A 20952-nucleotide genomic window follows, 5' to 3' on the forward strand; every position below is an offset into this window, starting at 1 on the left:
GGGGCCGAAGAAGAAGGAACATTCAGTGGCGTTGCGTGAGAGAGTGGTATTGCTCCATTCACAAGGGAGAAGCTATCGACAAATCGGAGCAGAGGTGTCTGTGAGCTACACCACGGTAAGAGCCATCATTCAGAAATATAAAGAGACTGGAACAACAGTGAATAAGTGTCGTCCTGGACGTCCAAAAGTGCTTACAACCCGAGAGCGTCGCCATATCATCGCACTTGCTCGGAAGGAACCTGCTACAAGTGCAGCAACTATTGCTGAGATTGTTCAGACAACGTCCGACAAGACGGTTAGTGTTCAGACTATACGAAATGTGTTGAATGAGGCTGACATGCATGGACGTTCTCCCAGGAAGAAGCCATACATTTCGGAAATTAACCGGCAGAAACGCCTGCAGTTTGCCAAGGACTACATCAGCAAGCCGATGGAGTTTTGGAACACTGTGATATTTAGCGACGAATCGAAGTTCAATGTGTTCGGATTTGATGCAAGAAAGAAAATTTGGCGCAAGCCGAATACGCACCTCGACATCAAACACATGCATCCCACAGTCAAACACGGTGGGGGCGGTATCATGGTCTGGGGCTGTATGGCGGCTTCCGGCGTTGGAAATCTAGCTGTAATTCACGGCACAATGGATCATATGAGATACATTGACGTGTTGCGAGGTAATTTACACGCTAGTGCACAGAAATTGGGCCTTACTGGGGTGTTTCAGTTCCAGCAAGACAACGACCCAAAACATACCGCCATGAAAACCCGGGAGTGGTTACTGTACAATGCCCCCAGAAGGGTTCTAACACCACCTCAGAGCCCTGATTTGAACCCCATTGAGAACCTGTGGGCTCATCTTGACACACAAGTCAGAAAAAGGCGTCCGTCCGGTAAAAACGACTTGGAGAAAGTGCTCCTGGAGGAATGGTCGAAAATTACCCCTGATATCACCCGGAATTTAATACAAAGCATTCCTAGGCGTTTACGTGCTGTTATAGATGCTAAAGGGATGCACACTAGCTATTAGATGGTGAACATCAATGAAGAAAACGAACACACTGTCCGATTCATATGCGTGTGCCAATACTTTTTTGGGTGCAGAAGAGCGATGTTTTTTTTCATGACACTGTATGTTACTTTAAGGACAGGTGATTTTGACATATTTGTAAACTATGTAATGTAAGGTGTCACATGTATGGGTTCTGTTCTGAAATATATGTTTCGTTTAACCTACAACCACTAAAATGTAACTGTGCCAATACTTTTTGGTGCGATTGTATGTTCCGACATTTTTGTTTCGTTGCCTATAGGTATCTCTTTTCTGTGTTTTTTTGTAGTTGCACAAGTTTCATCACAAACAATTCCTAAATTTGATGTTTCCGGTTTGCTCAGACAGTTACTCAGTACAGTTTTCGTAGAAACTGGTTCTATAACAGTTGGTTTTCTTGTAATGAAGTCAACATTCTGTGTTAATTTTGCTAGAATTTTACCAATGAGCGACTTCCCAGCATTGTTTTAGTGTTGTCCATGTTTTGTAAATAGTTCTCTTGATATGGGAAGCTCGAAGAATGTCACATTATGATAGGACTTGAATATTTTTTGGAACTCTTTGTCTCCGAATTTATGACCGAGTTATCCTGCAGGTCGTATATGTGTGGCATGGTAGTAACTGATGTTGGGCACTTTGACGTCATGTAATGTAGTTTTTAAGCACTGTGTAGCATGTTTACTCTTATTATGGTAAACATTATTGCTTCCACTCATAATTATGATGGTATCATTCTTAGATAACTCGTTTAATATACCGTATTACAGTTTTTTGTTATCTCAATGAAAGATGCAATCGATTTTGTTATTAATCTTGCCGTAAGTGACACACTACAATCATTTATTCTTTTAGCAGCTCTTTTGGTGTGACTGTCACCAAGCACCACAACTCGTTTTTTTTTTAACTTAACTTGTTTATTACTTGCCTACATTATCATCTTGGCCATGTGCACTGAGATAGCTGTTTTTGCATATTTTGTAGATGAGGTTAGGTTTTTTCTTTTTTTTTTGAAAGTTTATTCTTTGGCTGACAGTTTCTTCTTCGACTAATACACTGCAATTTTTTCCTGTCACAACTGTTGACGATATATTGTCTGTGTTAAATTCTGTTCGTTTACCAGTAATTGTTTTTGTGGGTCCATCGGAAGTTTTATGTTTTTCTTCAATCGTGTTTACATTTTCTTTTTCTTGTCCGACGCACACACTCCATTTTTACTATGTGTATTTGCTCTTAATAATGTTAGTTCGTCTTTTGGTCGCAAGGTATCGTTTCCGAGACGAATTGTTCAGTATTACACGCGCGAAGAAAGCTGACACTCGGCAATATGGGAGCGACCGTAAGGCATTTCCCGTTTACAGTAGCTCCCGTCAGAAACACCCACTTTTTTGTTCTTAGAATGGGAGACTATCCAACAAGCATCTTGATGTGACATCAAGTTTAAGCTATTATTTAAACTTTCAAGACAACGTTGTTATCACTAACTATGAACCACTGGTACTTAGGTAGCTGTATGCTTTAGGATTTAATTTAACACTGTCTTATTCACTATAAATCAACACTTAATTAGGAACCACTTTATGACATGCCTAACACGGCAGCGATCTTTGATCTATCTAAATTTACTTTACGGTTTGAAGAACGATTTCGACGACTGGCGTGATTATTTGAGGATAGCTCTAGAAACGTATAATATTCTTTTCACACTCGTAACTCGTAATGGAAGACGGAAAAAACTAGTATTAGGAGACCAGTTGCTCCAAATGAGTGGTTGACGGTGACTTCAAGATTCCTGGCAACAGGAGCTACAAGGGTCTAGAATTTGCTACTGAATTTCGAAACAAGCATTGAGTAAAATCGTACCCAACACATATAAATCTCTGATGAACTTGATGTCGGCAGGACGTTAAACCCGATCATCCTTTCTACCTTCCCAACACACATGAGCTATTTACACTGTCCTGAAGGACAATTTCACGAAGGTAAGTAAACTACTGAACCTTACTTGAGTGTGACAGGTTACATATTATATTTCAGTTTAAGACATGTTTGACACACAGCATATTCTTAAAAGTTACTTACGTGGCCAGTGAGCTATAGTTCAGTTTTCAATCCTCTTCCTGAAATCTGACAGCAGCTTTTGTACCAGAATATAAAATATCATTCTGAACTCTAAACAGACACTCATAGCATATCTCTAAATTTTTACTAGTAGTATTGCGGTAGTGAATTCACTGTTATTATGAACCATGTATTATATTAAGAAGTAAAAGACATGTAATAATAACTATGTCCCTGGAGGCACTTTTCTAAGACCTTCTATTAGCTTAACACCTTATTCTGACTGTACTCTTGTTTAGAACAAATAGGGCCTACATTTTTTGCTATGTGTTACAACTCTCATTAGTTTATGGCATGGGTCAGCACTGAGTGAAAGTGTCCAATCCCGTGGCAACAGATCGCATATATTTAGTTCCTTTGCTTAGCTCTTTGCGGTAAACAGTACTCAACGAATTTTTTAAAATAATTTACCGTTCCCTTGTTCGCGCAGGTCAATCGCTCATCTCGTTGTTAAAGAATTACAACCAGCTACCTCCTTATCTCTATCACTGTGTTCTCTGCTTTTAATTTCCCACAACATGGATGACTCCTACAAATTTCGATCAATTTGGCAATGAACTATCTAGAACGCTGACGTTTATCTCCCATTTTAAAATTCACTCTGCACACACAGACGAGAAATACCTGACTGAACAAACAGCTGACTCAGACACGTTTTACCGTCAGATTTGCGGCGATCTCCTGTCCACACGCTGCAACTTGTATGCCCAGATGTGATTTGAACCCACAGATTTGAGTAATTTCGCTTAAGTCTCCAACTCCATCCTCTAGGTTTGAGCACATCAAGTACCCGCACAAATCGCCTATTCACACGCAACGATCTGTCTGTACAGATTTGCTGTGCGCGGACTTTTGCGCAGACAGATCGTTGCGTGTGGACGGGCTTTAATGGACAGATAACAGGCAGCAATGAAATAGCCTTCTAACATAAAAATGAATATCATAGAGTGTGCAAATTAAACTTAGCCTTGTTCAGTATATATGTAGGTCAGCCTCAATATTGGTCACTATCCATAAAATGTCTCAGTATTCTCTTAACTGACGTTACGGAATTGGGCTATGATTGAAAGTAGCGCGTTGAACTTGATTGGCGCATTCATCTTGGTGCACGCCCTCTGTTACGAACCGACTTTGAACGACGTTTAAATTGCGTGGGCGTTGACGTAAAAGGCGGTTTGAGTGAACCGGTTTGAAACCTGTGGAGAGCGGGTACGTAGCGGCTTGTGCTACTTTCATTGGTTGGCATTTACTATGTATGTGTACACGTCAAATAACAAATAATATTTCTGTTTAGGACATAAAGAGGAAACTTGGTGACATGACTGAGACGCACCATTCGGAGCAACTTCGCCGAGATGATGTGTTTGCCAACAGCAGCAACGAAACAGTTGTAGAAAATGTTGATTATTCGTTAGTATTGAAAGAAGCTGGAGAGTTCCTGAATACCCTATGTACTGTTGATGCATGCAGAAATTCGTTTCCTGTTGCTAGCCCAGTGAAAGATGAAACCGGCAAAGTGGAGTTAGAAACACACAACAGTTCAGTGAATAGATCGTTGTTTCCAGATTACGATGGCCAGGTGGATGTTAGCTTTACCATTAATCAACTTATTGTACATTCATCAAATCTACCTCGTCGTTTGTTTTGTCCATTCTGTACACAGCATTACGGCTTTGAATTCCTATTGAAAGAACATATAAAAAAATTTCATACTTTGGAAATTGAAACTTTTGTTATTAATAGCAAGAACTTACAGTTCCATCCATGTCCGATCTGCCAGGCAAAGTTCTACCTTCCAGATTTACTGATGAAACACGTTATGTATAGACATCAGGAATGTGTTTTAAACATACTTAGGGAAGCTAGTCCTAATCAGTATGTTAACTGCAGATTTTGCCCGTTTAGAGTGTGGAAAAAGCAGGAGAAAGAACTGCTTATTCACGTCGAAAACAAGCACCTTAAAAGCTTTGAAACAGTGTTTATAGAAAAATATTCAGACACTTTAGATCCTGAAAATGATTGTGACGAAAGTACTGCTAAAGAAAGTTTTTACTATCCTAAGGCAAGATCTCCACCGACTACACTGCTAGTGGATTCCCCATTTGAACACCAACAGGCAAAGAATGGTGTTCAGAAATCAATTTTGAAGAACAGGCTAACTTGTGAAGAAGGCGATCATATGAAGAAAGGAACAGATGCTCAATATTTTACTGCAAGAAGTGAAGCAGTGAAACGTAGACTGCATTATGAAATAGATTCAGTTGATAAGAGAGAACACAATGATACCTGTGCTATAAAATCAATATCAGTTGGTCATCCACAAAAAAGATCAAGGTGGAAAGCTTTATTTAAGAAGATGAGGAGACCTCGCAGTATTCCAAAACGGCGTTTTGTTACAAGCACACCGTATGCCAACAGTGCAAGAAACCAGAGGAATTTTTTTGTAGATGGAGAAAGTGAGGCACATTGTGTGTATTCCAGTGCCACTAGTCCTGCAAAAAGAGTTAAATTTAGTCTTATGGAAACAGATAAAAATTTGAATGAGGAACACGGAATTTTATTAAATACTTCCAAGAAACTTCAGCCTAGTAATGAAATAGAACCCATTCTAAAGCAGTTCAAGTGTGCACTTTGTTTGCAAGCATTTATCAGTAACAATGAGTTATTAAATCATACGAGACATAAACACAGTGGACCCTTTAATTTATTGCGGCCACGCTATCGATGTGGAGAATGTGAGGCAAAATTTTACAAAAACAGCTACTTATTGCGGCATTGCAAATTTCATCATACTCCCTTATGTCTGAGAAACAGAAAACATTAATGAACTTCTGTCACAAAAATAGATAGATCCTATGCATGTTACCAAACATAAAACTGCCTGTTTGAGAAAGGCTTTCTATTAATTTTCTATCATATTTGTTAGCAATACTTATAAGTAATATTGTAATTGGACTGTGAAAATATTATGTGCTATTAGAGGCCTTTATGTACCATATAAGCTGATTCTCCTGTAGTGTATTTCTCACTCTCCACTCACTCCCTTTGACACTTCGGAATAGTCTGTGTCTGGTAACATATTACCATATTCTCACCAACACATATACATTCTCTGCTGTCCACCTTTCCATCATCCTTTCTTATTCTTTACCCACTTTTGAGTTGTGTCGTATTTTCATCTAGTGATCATTACCATATTCAAACATCTGAGTATATTTTGCATACCATTGAAAATCTTCACCTGGTCAGCACTTCTCTTTTGTAGGTTTGCTATGGATCTTTTATTACCACTGTGGAATTGGTGTCCACCAATGAAAACAGTGGGAGGGCCACCTAAAGAGTAGATTGAGAGTGAACTGTGTTATTTTTCCCTGTAATTTTGGCTGACTGGCTGCACATAATTATCATAACTATATAGTTGTAATCTGTTGAAAATATTCATGTTAGCCCACGTGTTATTGAGGAAAGAACAAATTTACTGTCAGCAGCATGTCGATACAGTAATTTTTAAATTTGTGCGTGCTTGTTTTCTAATCAGTAATCACTTTTTGGTTACATTTGATTTTAAAGTGTTGTCTGAAACTATTCTAGATCTGAATGAGTGAATTACACACAGATGTTCATCATTGTTGCAGATTTTTAGTTTGGTATGTGATTAAATTAGCATCACCTTTTGAATCCATGTGGAACGCCAATAAGACATTCAGTGGAGATTTGTGGTGTGCTAAGGAAAAGTTTGTGAAAACTTAAATTTATTTCTAGTGTTGGAATTCCTATTACAGATTAGATTCTTTCTTTTAACTTTGGCACTGGAGAATCCAAAAAGGAATATAAATACCTGTGTTGTGACAGGTGCGTGATCCCTCATTAAATAGGGAAAGTTGTGAGCAACAAGCAAGAATGTAGATGAAGTTGTATGATCAATTTTTTTGTTTTCATTGTTAGTTTTTTACCTCTGTGTGGAATATGCCTATTTGTTCATCAGTTATTTGTTTGTTATTCTGAATATGCATATTCCATTAACAGTTATTTGTTTGTTATTTTGAAACAATGAGCATTTGTTATTGCAACTAAATGCACTGCAGTTAAATATTTTTATCAAAGACAAAAGTTTATTTCTGTTGTTATCCATAAATAATTGTTAATAGTTAAATAAATTGCATGCATGTTTTGCAGGCAACATAGTTTGTGCTTTAGTTGAAATTGTAAAAGTCAAAATCATTCTCATGAATATGGGAGTAGCTGAAGAATATTTTCAGGTGTAAATGTTTATTTCTGAGATTTCAAGTTAGAATGTATTACGATTTGTGTAATGTTATATATATATATTTTTTACATGTCTGTGAGTTGCAGTGAATGGAGAAAGTATAAATTATCTCTAAAATATTTGTATATAGGCATGACTGCTGGAGAGGATATTTTAACCATGGATGCTATTGAGACAGGTACAGTGGCAAAGCTCAAACTTTATGCATATACAAAACATTAGATAGGCTTATACTAAAGGACTACAGTTCTCCTTAGTATGCTGGTGCTGTGTTAAAATATGTTGTTTGTCGTCAAAAATTAACTTCCCCTCATTTTCTTTCTTTTGCACAGTGTTACTATAAAGGTACTACCTTAAAGATAACTACTGGTTTGAGTACTTAAATGTTTTCAAAATATTGCCAAGTCTATTCATCTTTTCACTCAAATCAGTCTTTAATGAAGTAACACTCATTCTGTTGCATGCGAAAGTTCACTTTTCTTGAAACATGCACTTTACCTCATTGTCCTCTGAGAAAATTATTGTATCAAAACAGGAAATAAATTGGCTAGCATTTCTCCTTCAAAGGATCCCTTTGTTATTGGTATTCATTGTTGCTTCATTTAGTTTTTCTGATCTCCCTTTTCCGCATATTAGAACTTATTTTCTCCTATTTATAAGACATGCCAATTTCGATTTTCATTATCTTTGTCTGCAAACATAGTTTTATATTTGTCCCATTGAGAAATAGTGAGAAACATTGATTCCAGATGTCAGTACTGGCTTTTAATATTATCATGATCCTCATAACTATCCTACACACACTCACATCTGTACATTAATTCAATTGTGTGCTCCTTCTCCTTAGTTAACATTTGTCTGTTAGCTCTGTGCACACTATAAGTTACTCACTTATGGTTTATGAGTCAATAAAAATAAGCCGCCAGAACAGCTATACAAAAGAGGGGAAACCTGAAATGCATAATAAGAGAAATTAGTGGGTTACAGTGAAATCTGAGCAAAAAATGAAGTGGTCCCTAGTGAGAACTCCTGCCAGGTGCTGAATGCTTTATATTAAGACTTGTGCTAGAAAACAGTTCGTCTTTGCAAAAAAATTGTACTTTTTGTGAATGTGGAAGACAAGGTGGCTGTTTTAGTATTACTGCTGTGTTATAACACTACCTTTTTTGTACAACACATCTGCTACTGAATTTCACATTTGTGAGAGATTCGGTCTGTACTGAATCTCTCACAAATGTGCCTTTTGCCTTTGAAGGGGAGAATTGAAGCTTCAATTCTCCCAACAAAGCAGTGTCCCAACTTGCCCCCCCCCCCCCACACACACACACACAAACCTGTACCTCATGTGTGTGACTGTGTGGTGGACTGTGGTAGGTTATCTTCATAAGACAGTGAAACAAAATTTTCTTCATTGAAATGACAGATAATGAATTTTCACTAAATGAACTAACATAGTCACATTATTGTGGAAAAGGTATGCTATAATGTGAAATTCTGTAAGTTACATAGTAGGAGAATTAGCTTTGCAATTTGTATTGTCAGCAGTTTGTCATAACTGTGTCAAAGGAAGTCATCATTTTTGTACCTCTGATTCAAAAATTTTGAACTTATTGTTGTGTTTGTTCACCCTGTACACAACTTCATTTCTATGTATTATAATTCAAATTAAAGTGCATGCTGTTCCATTCTTTCTTCAACATTGCCTGCAGTCCATAAACCCTATTTTCATTGCTACCCAACTGGCCTCATTTATCATTCCATTATTTCATATTTGACTTCACCTGTTCATTTGTAAACATTAATGTACTTTTCGTCTCCCCCTCTTCTGCAATTGTCCCTGTGCTCTTCTCTTTTTTGACTGATCTGCACAAGGGCAATTGCCGAAGAGGGGAGGATTGACAGATCACCTGTTACAGAACATGCTTTGCAGCCAGGAGACCACCATATTAATTTTGATAGGACCCAAGTACTGGCAGCCACCAGTAGGTACCCTGAAAGGCTGTACAGAGGGGCCTTAGAAATTGTAAATCCTCCCGGAATTTCAATAGAAAGGAGGAGAGTGTGAAACCGAATGACATCTGGATGTCAGAGTGATAGCAAAAGCAGACAATGGCCAATTGTGCTCGGGTTTTCAAAATATGTGTCATCATGCCACTGCACAGAAGCACGGGTAAGCAGAGTTTTGGTGCAATCAGTAGCGAGCCAGGGTGTGAATTGGACGTTCAAAGAAGCTACAAGCCCCTTGAGAATGTACTTCACAGATGGGGACAAAATGGTTGGTTTTATTGTGAAATTCATTTGACCATGGCATAATAGTCCAGAGCATTTTATCATTTGTGACATTTATGGCTGTGAAAGTTTACATTTTACAACTTCCCCAATATACACAAGGACAGAAAGTTCACTGATACTACATGCACTGTGCTTGTGGCTGACTATAGTCATTCCTCACCAGGTGATGCTGCTGTTGCTTGGGTGGATTTATGTGGATAGTAGGTCGATGATCATAATGTTCTGGCTCATCAGTATATGCCTGCATTGACATTAATGTTTCAGCAGCATTTTTAAATCAAAGAAATTTTTGTATGCACTAGAGTTACGTGGAATGGGTTCATGGCTTGTGCTGAGTCAACAGTCTGTAAATCTTGTGGAACCCTATGTTCCCTTCTTCTACTATGTGTCATCTAGTAATGAACATTTGGCAACAGAGTTCTGAGGACACAATAACATTGAAACGTGTTTTGTTTAAAAAAATGTACTTAGAACATTTCGCATTTCCACACTTTAATTGTGTGTATGGAGTGCCACATGAGAACTGTGTCTGTAGCCTGCTGTTTAACAAGTTTGCTTTGTGTTTATTGAAATGTGTTCATTTCTGTGATATTACTTTAAAAAAGAAACATCAAATTTTGTTTACCTTCCTATTTTCCTTAATAGTAAATTTTTGATGATGTGATTTTCTGTGATATTTGTTCTTGGGATTTTTAAGCAATTTATGATCAGCCTTGGGGGACTATGTCAGTTGATAGCATTTACTAGTTCCTATGTGGTGCTTACAATCTTTAGTTGTGGTACCTCATTCTGTCTGGTCTCAGCTGTTTTTCTTCATTTTCTGTACAAAGTTTCAATACGTTGCAGTTCATTCTTTAGATTATTGTCAGAAAGGTTAATTTTGTTTTTAATTTCTGTCACTACACTTATCATCATCTTGTGCTGAATAACACAAATAATGTTGAGAGGGTGGTAAATTCTAGTGAATGGGGAGTTATCACAAAGGGAGTCCCACAGGGTTCAATTTTGGGTCCTCTGCTGTTCCTTATTCATGTGAATGACCTCTCATTTAACGTTCAGCAAGCAGAATTAGTACTTTTTGCAGATGCACAAGTGTTATAATAAATCCCATTCCAGAAAAAGCCACCGAGCGGGGTGGCGCAGTGGTTAGACACTGGACTCGCATTCGGGAGGACGACGGTTCAATCCCGCGTCTGGCCATCCTGATTTAGGTTTTCCGTGATTTCCCTAAATCACTCCAGGCAAATGCCGGGATGGTTCCTCGGAAAGGGCACGGCCGACTTCCTTCCCAATCCTTCCCTAATCCGATGAGACCGATGACCACGCTGTCTGGTCTCCTTCCCCAAACCAACCAACCAACCAACCAGAAAAAGCAGCTAAAGATGTGGTTAAGCATGTCTTCCAAAGAATTATTAAGTGGTTCTCAGAAAATGGACTCTCCCTTAATTTTGAAAAAACTCACTGTATCTAGTTCTGTATACCGAATAGTCATACCGACAGGGCTCAGTTAACAGTGTAGATTTCTCCAAATTTTTGTGTGTTCACATTGATGACAACTTGAACTGGAAGAAGCATATTACTGAGCTTCTCAAACAATTAAGTTCAGCTTCTTTCGCTCTTCGTATAATCGTTAGTCTAGGTAATAAACAGATCAGCCTAACATACTTTGCATATTTCCACTCATTAATGTCATATAGAATAGTTTTCTGGGGTAACTCACCACTTAGACATAAAGTATTGATTGCACAAAAGAGAGCAGTGAGGATAATTAGTGATGTTCACCCAAGGACATCATGTAGGCACCTATTCAAGGGGTTAGATATTTTAACTGCACCATCAGAGTACATATATTCGCCATTGAAATTCGTTATAAATAATCCATCTCAATTCGTGAAAAACAGTGATGTTCATACGTGCAAAACTAGAGGGAAAAATGACCTTTCCTATCCGTTATTGAAGCTGTCAGTTGCTCCAAAAGGAGTACATTATTCAGCAACAAAAGTCTGATCATTTGCCCAACAACATAAAGTGTCTGGCAGGTAGCAGATCGAGTTTTAATTCTAGTTTAAAGTCATTTCTTTTGGACAACTCAATCTATTCCATGCACGAGTTTCTGTTTCAGAACTGGTAATAAAATAAAATAAATTAAAAAATTGTACCTCTAAATGTAGTTGCATGTGTAGAACTAAAAATTTCAGTAATATTAATATTAGCACTATTCATGTGTGTGTGTGTGTGTGTGTGTACATCTTGTAATGTGACTTGTTCCACATCATCTCGATAAAATAATCATGAAAATGATCTACAGAACATAACTAAACTAAACCAAACAACCATATGACATCCACTGCTCTGTAAAGCCTCTTCTAATCTTTTCCATGCATCACATTCTGGCAGTTTTCTGATATTATTGACACACCTTCCATTAGTTTGTTGTATTGGTCCTTTTATCTGTGAGAATCCACCAAAGAATTTCCTCGTCATATCTACCATCTATTCGCTTGGCTATATGTCTTGATCACATCTGTTTCATTTTCATTATGGTCAAATAACATGTTCCATTCCAATTTTGTCCCTGATCTATTTGTTTTCCTGTGTCTTGCAGTAAATCCCAACATGTATGGCTTCATTACTCTCTGAGTAACCGTCAGGTTTTGAACAGTTTTAGCCTTAAAATTATATGCCTCACTAACACAAGTAAAATGTGATGATAAACACTGGTTGTAAGTAAGCTTTCCCTTTCAGACTTGTCAAAAGTTTGTTTTTGAAAGTTAAATTTAATTCAAATGGTTCAAATGGCTCTGAGCACTATGGGACTCAACTGCTGAGGTCATTAGTCCCCTAGAACTTAGAACTAGTTAAACCGAACTAACCTAAGGACATCACAAACATCCATGCCCGAGGCAGGATTCGAACCTGCGACCGTAGCGGTCTTGCGGTTCCAGACTGCAGCGCCTTTAACCACACGGCCACTTCGGCCGGCGCTAAATTTAATTAATCACAAGCACTCCAACCATTGTTAATCTATTGTTTATTTCTTTTGCCATCTGTGTACTTTTTCATCCATACTCTGCTAAACACAGTGAAGTAGGTGACCAGTTGTACCAATTATTAGGGCTTCTCCCCATTCCATTCACATATGGAGCACTGGAAGAATGACTGTTCAAATGCCTCTATGCATGCTGTAAACATAATCTTCTCCTCACAACCCTATATTATTGATATGTTGGGATTGCAGTATATTCCTGGAGTCATTTAAAGCTGGTTCTCGAAACTTTGTAAATAGGCTTTCTTGGGATAGTTTGTATCTATCTTCAAGCATCTGCCAGTTCAGTTTCTTCAGCACCTCTGTGACACTCACCCAGGACTCAAGTAAACCAGTGATCATTCATACTGCTCTTCTGTGTATACATTCAATATCCCCTGTTAGTCTTATTTGGTACAGGTCCCACACAATATTCTAGGATGAGTCACATGAGTACTTTGTAAGCAAGTTCCTTTGTAGACTGATTGTATTTCCCAAATATTCTACCAGTAAACTGAATTCTGCCACCTGCTTTACCTATAACTGAGCCTTTGTGATCATTTGACTTAATATTTCTATGATGTGTTACATCCAGGTATTTGTGCGAGTTGACCAATTCGAGCTGTGACTCAATTCTGTAATCATAGTTTCCTACATTTTTGTATTGCATAGCTTTACTTTTCCGAACATTTAAAGCAAGTTGCCAATCTTTGCACCATTTTGAAATCTTATGAAAATCTGACTAAATATTTGTGCAGCTATTTTCAGACAGTACTTCATTATAGATGACACTGTCTGACGTAACTGTTATTATTGTCTGTAAGGTCATCAATATACAAAATGAACAGCAAGGATCACTATGCACTTTACTGGTGCATACCTGAAGTTGTCCTGTAGCTGACTCTCCATCCAAGATAACACGCTGCATCCTCCCTACCAAAAAATCCTGTCAAAAATTCTGCTTGACACCCTATATGATTGTAATTTTTATAATAAGTGTAGATGGGTTACTGACTTCCTTGACAAATTTTATAAAGTGAAATGAGCACAGGTAGCAGGCCTGTGCTCCTTTGAAGTACTATAAGGACCAATTCAAGAAGAACCTAAAGAGTCCAAACATTGACCCAAGTAACTGGTGTGCCTCAGCAGAAGATCATTATCATTAGCGCACAACTACTTAAATTGTTCTCTTACATTTTGAGTAGGACTGTGGGAGGCAGGAAATGTTTCATGCCAGGATTGGTCTGATAAGCCTTCACAAATATTTCAGCTTCTCCATTCCTGAACTGCCATGCAATAATGGAAATGCAGGAGAAAAATGAAAAATCTGATACAAGTATCAGCTGCTGCTGCCGACAATGGTACCGAGTCAAATGCTTTTCGGAAATTGAAGAATGCTGCATTTACCTGACTGCTTTGATTATGGCGTTCAGGATGTCATTTGGGGGGGGGGGGGGGGGGAAGAAGCTAGTTGAGTTTCACATGATCAATATCTTTTGAGATCCATGCTGGTTGGCATCTAGGACGTTCAGTATGAGACAATTTATTACTTTTGAGCTGAGAATATGTTCTGGGATTCTGTAACAAATGGATGTCAGCAGCGTTGAGTGGTAGTTTCGGGCATCACAATTGCTACTCTTCTTGTAGATGGGTACAAGTTGCATTCTAACTACTGTACACAGTTTTTTGTTTGAAGGACCTATGGTAGAGTATATTTAAAAGTGGGGCTAACTCATCCAAAAATTTGATACAGAATTAGATAAGTATTCCATGAATATCTGGAGATTTGTTCAGTTTTGGCGATTTCAGCTGTTTCTCAACACTAATGATACTCGTATCTTTGTCACTCATCTTTGCAGGCGTGCAAGAATTAAACTGGGGCATACCCCTGAATTTCCATTTCAAAGTGAACATTTGGAAACAGAGTTCAGCATTTCTGTTTTTGCTTTGGTGTGCACGATTTCATTCCTTGTTTGGTTTGCGAATGTCCGAACACTAACTTTAGTACCTTTGTGTATGACCAAGATTTCTTTTGGTTTTGTTACAGATCCTTTGATAGTATTTTGTTGTAGCAGTTGTTGAAGACTTTACGCATTGCCCTGTTGACAGTGAATTGTGTTTCATTCAGCATCTCTCTCTCTCTCTAGGCCTATGTTTTGTTTTACACCTAATTTGCAGTAGTCTCCGTTTCTTTAGAAGTTTGTGTACTGTGACTGCATATCCCCCTCCCATCATGAACAGCTGTCTTCATTTTCTCAAACTACAAATGCTCAACATCCCTGACTTTGTAATAAACTTGTACTGTTTTATTCTTGTTGAGTTGGTTGTGCTTTATTATATTCTTATTACAATTAATTTTATGCCTACTTTCAAACTTACTCTATCTTTCATTAGTTTTTTTAAGTTTATCTGTACTAGAGGCATCAGCAGAATGATGGTGGTTGTTCATATATGTTATTAAAATATACTCTTTCTTTGTTTTCCCAGTTTAGGTATGTCACAACTTCATCTAGAACTGCTGAGAATAAGTTTGATGTTATGAAATGCCCCTGCTTGACTCCTCTTTCAATTCTAAATTTTTCTCAGAGCTTTTGAAGTCTGATGAAAGTTGTACAATTTGGTTGTTCATATTTATTGGTCAGCTCTGTAACTTTGTCCACGACGTTCAAATGGCCCAGCGTGCTGTAAAAGTATAATGCCAGTTTGTTTCTTTGCTTGACTGCAATTCAGTATTTTTCTTGTGTGGTTGGTGACAGTTTCGTGGAACATATAGTATCGGGTGATCAAAAAGTCAGTATAAATTTGAAAACTGAATAAATCACGGAATAATGTAGATAGAGAGGTACAAATTGACACACGTGTTTGGAATGACTTGGGTTTTATTAGAACCCAAAAAATACAAAAGTTCAAAAACTGTCTGACAGATGGTGCCTCATCTGATCAGAATAGCAACAATTAGCATAACAAAGTAAGACAAAGCAAAGATGATGTTCTTTACAGGAAATGCTCAATATGTTCACCATCATCCCTCAACAATACCTGTAGTCGAGGAATAATGTTGTGAACAGCACTGTAAAGCATGTCCGGAGATATGGTGAGGCATTGGCGTCGGATGTTGTCTTTCAGCATCCCTAGAGATGTTGGTGATCACGATACACTTGCGACTTCAGGTAACCCCAAAGCCAATAATCGCACGGACTGAGGTCTGGGGACCTGGGAGGCCAAGCATGATGAAAATGGCGGGTGAGCACATGATCATCACCAAACGCCACACGCAAGAGATCTTTCACGCGTCTAGCAATATGGGGTGGAGCGCCATCCTGCATGAACATCATACGTTCCAGCAGGTGTTTATCAGACAGGCTGGGGATGATGCGATTCTGTAACATATCGGCGTACCTCTCACCTGTCACGGTAGCAGTTACAAAACCAGAATCATGCATTTCCTGAAGAAAAAAGGCCCGATAACTTTTTTTTTTGGTTCTAATAAAACCCCATGTGATTCCAAGCACGTGTGTCAATTTTTACCTCTCTATCTACATTCTTCCGTGGTTTATTAAGGTTTCAAATTTATACTGACTTTTTGATCACCCGGTACATTGTGGATGTGAAGTTAATTGGACTGCAGCTTTTTCATTCCTTTCTGTTCTTGTGAAGTAGAATAATTTCAACACCGTTTCACTCATAGGGAATTGTCATCTTCTGCAGACATTCTGCAAACAATTTTACAAATTCATTTTTGTTACTTTGCCTCTGGCTTTTACCATTTCTGTTGAGATGCCATCGCTTCATGGCAACTTTTCTTTCTTTACACACCAAATGACTTGATGCAACTCATCTAACATTAAGTCTGGGGTATTAATGTTTATTTCACCAGCTATCTGTGTTTCTGATTCATCTTCTGAGAAACACTTGCAGAGTTTTCTTAGTTACTGTGCCATCTGCCATCTTAACTGTTAAAATGTGGTTTCTATCCAGCGTATTCTTGTTTTGCTTTCTTCCTGTTAGTGTCTTCAATTGGTTCTCTTTAGAGATCTGAGAAAGTGCTCATCCGAATAGTCAGTATAGTCCTATTTAAATTTTCTGTGAATCTTGTGGTTGCTCTTAAGATCACACATTGTTAAACTCCTATGTCAACACCTGTGAATCATTATTCTTCCACGGAACATGTGCCTGAAATGATTTAGGAAATTCTAAAATAGGATAAACAAACAGACTGTCACAAATGTAGCTTTCTGCCAGTAAGGCCTTCGTCAAAATCAGATGACAAACACACACATACACAATCGTGCAAATGCAACTCACACATATGTGACTGCAGTCTCAGGCAATTGAGGCCGCTCTGCGAGCAGCAGCACCAGTGCAGGATGGGAGTGGCGACTGGGTGGGAGTAAGGAGGAGGCTGGGGCTGGGAGGGGGAGGTATAGTAGTGTAGGGGTGGCCCAGGGATGAGGTGGAAAGAGGGTCGGGCAGCTGTGTGCAGTTGGGAGGTTAGACGGAAGGTATCGGAAAGGTGGGGGGGGGGGGGGGGGGGAGGAGAGAAGTAAGAAGACTGGGTGCGATGGAGGAATGAGGGCTGTGTAGTGCTGGAATGGGAACAGAAAAGAGATTGGACAGGGGAGGACAATGACTAATGAAGATTGAGGCCAGAAGAGTTCCGGGAACATAGGATATATTGAAGGGAAAGTTCCCACCTGTGCAGTTCAGAAAAGCTGGTATTGGTGGGAAGGATCCGTATGGCACAGGCTGTGAAACAGTCATGTAACTGAAGGATGTCATGTTTGGCAGCATGCTCAGCAACAGGGTGGTCAATTTGTAGTCATTGTCCTCTCCCAGCCAGGCCTTTCTCTGTTCCCATCCCAGCACTACACAGCCCTGACTCCTCCATCACACCCAGTCCTTCCTTTTCAGCTATCCCTCCCCCCCCCCCCCCCCTCCCCACCTCTCTGCCGCCCTCCATCTAACCTCCCGATTGCACATAGCTGCCCTACCCTCTTTGCACGTCATCCTTGCGCGCCTCCCAACAGCACGTCACTGTCTGCCATCCATACCCCTACTATCCCTCCCCCTCCGCGCCACAGTTTCCTCCTTACCCCCACCCAGTCGCCACTCTCATCATGCACTGGTGCTGCTGCTTGCAGTGTGGCCTTAGTTGCCTGAGACTTCAGTCGTTTGTGTGAGTTGCGTTTGTGTGAGTGTGTATATGTGTGTATTTGTAGTCTAATTTTGATGAAGGCCTTACTGGCCAAAAGCATATTTGTGACAGCCTTTTTGTTGTCCCTATCGCAACTCAGCATCACCGCTATATGGTGAATAGCAACTTTCCTTTTCACAATATTGTTACATTCCATCCTGGATTTTCCATAGTTTAAAATAGGATAAATGGACAGAGCAAGCTCTGTCCTCCTGATTATGAGGTCATTGTCTTAACAACTGTTCCTCCTCATTTGGTTTTTCCCTATTGTACAATGATATTTGATTTACACACAACTTGTTCGAGATGACTTGTAATATATAGTTTTGCATGTCATCACTGCACACACTAAGGACACCTGCTGGCGGCTCTAGATCAAGGACATGCTACTTATTCCCCTGTCTCTTCTGAAAAATGATTCCAGGCCTGTCAGTTTTTCAAAACTGAGTCAGCATCCTTCGATAATGTGTGAGATGTTGAGCTCAGGAGAACAAGAAGATATTACTATGACGCACTATTGATCTTGACATGTGATTTTCTTGCAGTAGCATTACATTGTGATCATGTATTGTAATGTGGTAGGCTGCTGTATTCATCTCCTTTAATTATTAACAACCACTCTGAGTCCTATAAGCAATCTTTAATTGTGTAGTTTGCATTACTTATGTTGCAATTAACATGTGAGGATATTTGTAAAAAATTATTTCATTCTCTGTAAGGATCAGATGTCAGGTGGTGCACCCAGAAAGCTTGTAGATGAATCTTATATGGGTGGCAACATCATTTATTTTGGACCTGTAGAAACAGATTTTTATACTTCCATAGAATCATTTTCAACAAAATGATAACTATCTCAACATAATGATTCTCTGTAACCAGTTTCTCTTCGCCTAGCAATAATAGCTTTGTTCTGCATTGAAAAAATGAATTGATTTTAAGGTAGAAGCAATGAAAATATATTCATTAATTTCTATTATATTTTCTTGTCACTGACATTTTGCTGTTTGGTAGACCTTTTATATTAATACATGAGTTGTAATTGGTGTACTTGTGGCTGATTATTAGACTACTTTTGTCTGAAATAAATTTAATAGAATCCCTAAACAATTTTTATATGATAAAAGTTTTTCTTATAAATGATTTTTTATGATGACTTATTTTAATTGTTAAGTGATATTTCAGTATATTTGCTTTCAAATTTGATTTGGTAAATTATGAAATTGTGATACCGTTTTTATCCTGTTGTTTCTGTCTGTCCATTTTTATAATGGTCTTCAATTATATATAAAATAGATACGTGGCAACACTATAAAATTTGTAGTGAGTACATATTGTATGCAGCCTTCTAATACAGAATTTCTGTGCAATAACTTACAGAAATAAAATACAGCTGTCATTGTTTCTGGTTTCCTGATTCAATAATGTTAACAGTACATTGTATATTCAGTATGTCAAACTGTCACAGCCTACCCCTTTTTTTTTATATAATACAGTATATAATCATGATCATTTGTAGTGTTGTTTAAGGGACGTCAAATATGACATTGGTTTGTATATTGTAGTACATGTTACTTTAACAATAACTTAAGTTTCTCCTTTTTTGTAATTTAATTTCTTGCTGCATATCAACATTTCATTTTGTACGTGTATAAAATAATTTTTCTTTTTTTCCAGGCATTTACCAATGAAACAGATAAATGTGAAGAGAATTATAGAAGAAAGGAATTCTTCTAGTCATTCTAAAAAATAATTTCAGTAGCTTTAACATTTGTTATACTTCATATAAAAGATATACTAGTGAAAGGTCATAAATGACATCACAGATTCATGTATAGTTACCAAACAAGATTAAAATCATTTTAACACGCTTATATATTGGTTGTATTTCTTAACTGTGTGTAGTTTGATCAAAAACTGTGTTTCCATTTCATTTATGTAACTACCAGTGAGACATTGAGTCTTATGTTTTTTGCATCTTTCTGGTCCATTGTAAGTAAAACTATTATCATCTCGGATGTTATGCCGGAGACTGCTTATAACTGTCATTTGATTTCAAATACATGAGTTCAGAAGCATAATTCAGAAATACAAAACATGTTAATAATGAATAAAATTGTGATCTACACAGAATTTTTTTGCTATTTTACTTGTAAAACAAATACAAGAATGAACACAAACGATGTTGATTTTAGACTCATTCTGTTTTTCAAGCAAGTTGTTTCGTAGGAGCAATGGACATTGTGATGTATAGTACTTGGATGGTATATTTAAGACTTATAACCCTAGGTTTGGTGTGGGGCGGTGGAGGGGTGAAGTGGACTACGGTAGTCGTCGTGGGGTTGTGGACCACTGTGGCTGCGGCAGGGACGAAGCCTCTCTGTCGTTTCTAGGTCCCCGGCTAACATACAATACAATACAATATTTTGGAAGTAGAAAACAAACTGCTACCAGTTTTTAGTTAGCTGTGAATCAGTAAAAGAATAGATACTAAAACAACCATTGAAATATCTCTCCTGAAACTAATACCGTTTATTGTTCAAAGCAGTTTCTTTTTGCATATGTAGTGTAGCAGATGCATACGTGCAAATAGCGTCCTTGCAATCTTGAGCTGCAATTGGAATTCTTTTTGATTCCATAATTCTTTTGTGAACTGATTCCATTTTCAAACGCTAAACAATTTTTACGCTGCTTGTGAGAACTAGTGTAATACGTTAAAAACTTGTTGCTGTTTGACTGTATCATCACTGAAATCAAATGGTTTAATATGTGGTGTTTTCATCCAAAGCAGATTAAGGGAGAATGACCACTTAAATATAGTTATGGCAAATGTGAATGTCAGACTGAGACCCACTGGAATAATATTAAGGAAGTATATTTGTCTATCACCAGCCGGTGACAAACATCGCTTACAAAATTACGTAGCATTAATCATTATTTCTTAGGAATACATTCGTGTCTTTTTAAATTCGGTCCTTATTTCTGTTTAGGGCTCCGTAACGTCTATCTGT

At 38.1% G+C, this 20952-nt stretch overlaps 1 protein-coding gene across 1 annotated transcript; it reads left to right on the top strand.

The window, feature by feature from the left end:
- Nucleotides 1–4276: 4276 nt before the first annotated feature.
- On the top strand, nucleotides 4277–19980 carry LOC126262009 (uncharacterized). Its single transcript, XM_049958586.1, has 3 exons — nucleotides 4277–4375; nucleotides 4461–7611; nucleotides 19619–19980. The coding sequence occupies exon 2, from the start codon at nucleotides 4485–4487 to the stop codon at nucleotides 5988–5990; it is 1506 nt and encodes a 501-aa protein (XP_049814543.1). The 5' UTR covers nucleotides 4277–4375; nucleotides 4461–4484; the 3' UTR covers nucleotides 5991–7611; nucleotides 19619–19980.
- Nucleotides 19981–20952: the final 972 nt, after the last annotated feature.

This window comes from Schistocerca nitens, chromosome 1 (genome assembly GCF_023898315.1).
Source record: "Schistocerca nitens isolate TAMUIC-IGC-003100 chromosome 1, iqSchNite1.1, whole genome shotgun sequence".
In the NCBI taxonomy this organism is placed as follows: Eukaryota; Metazoa; Arthropoda; class Insecta; order Orthoptera; family Acrididae; genus Schistocerca; species Schistocerca nitens.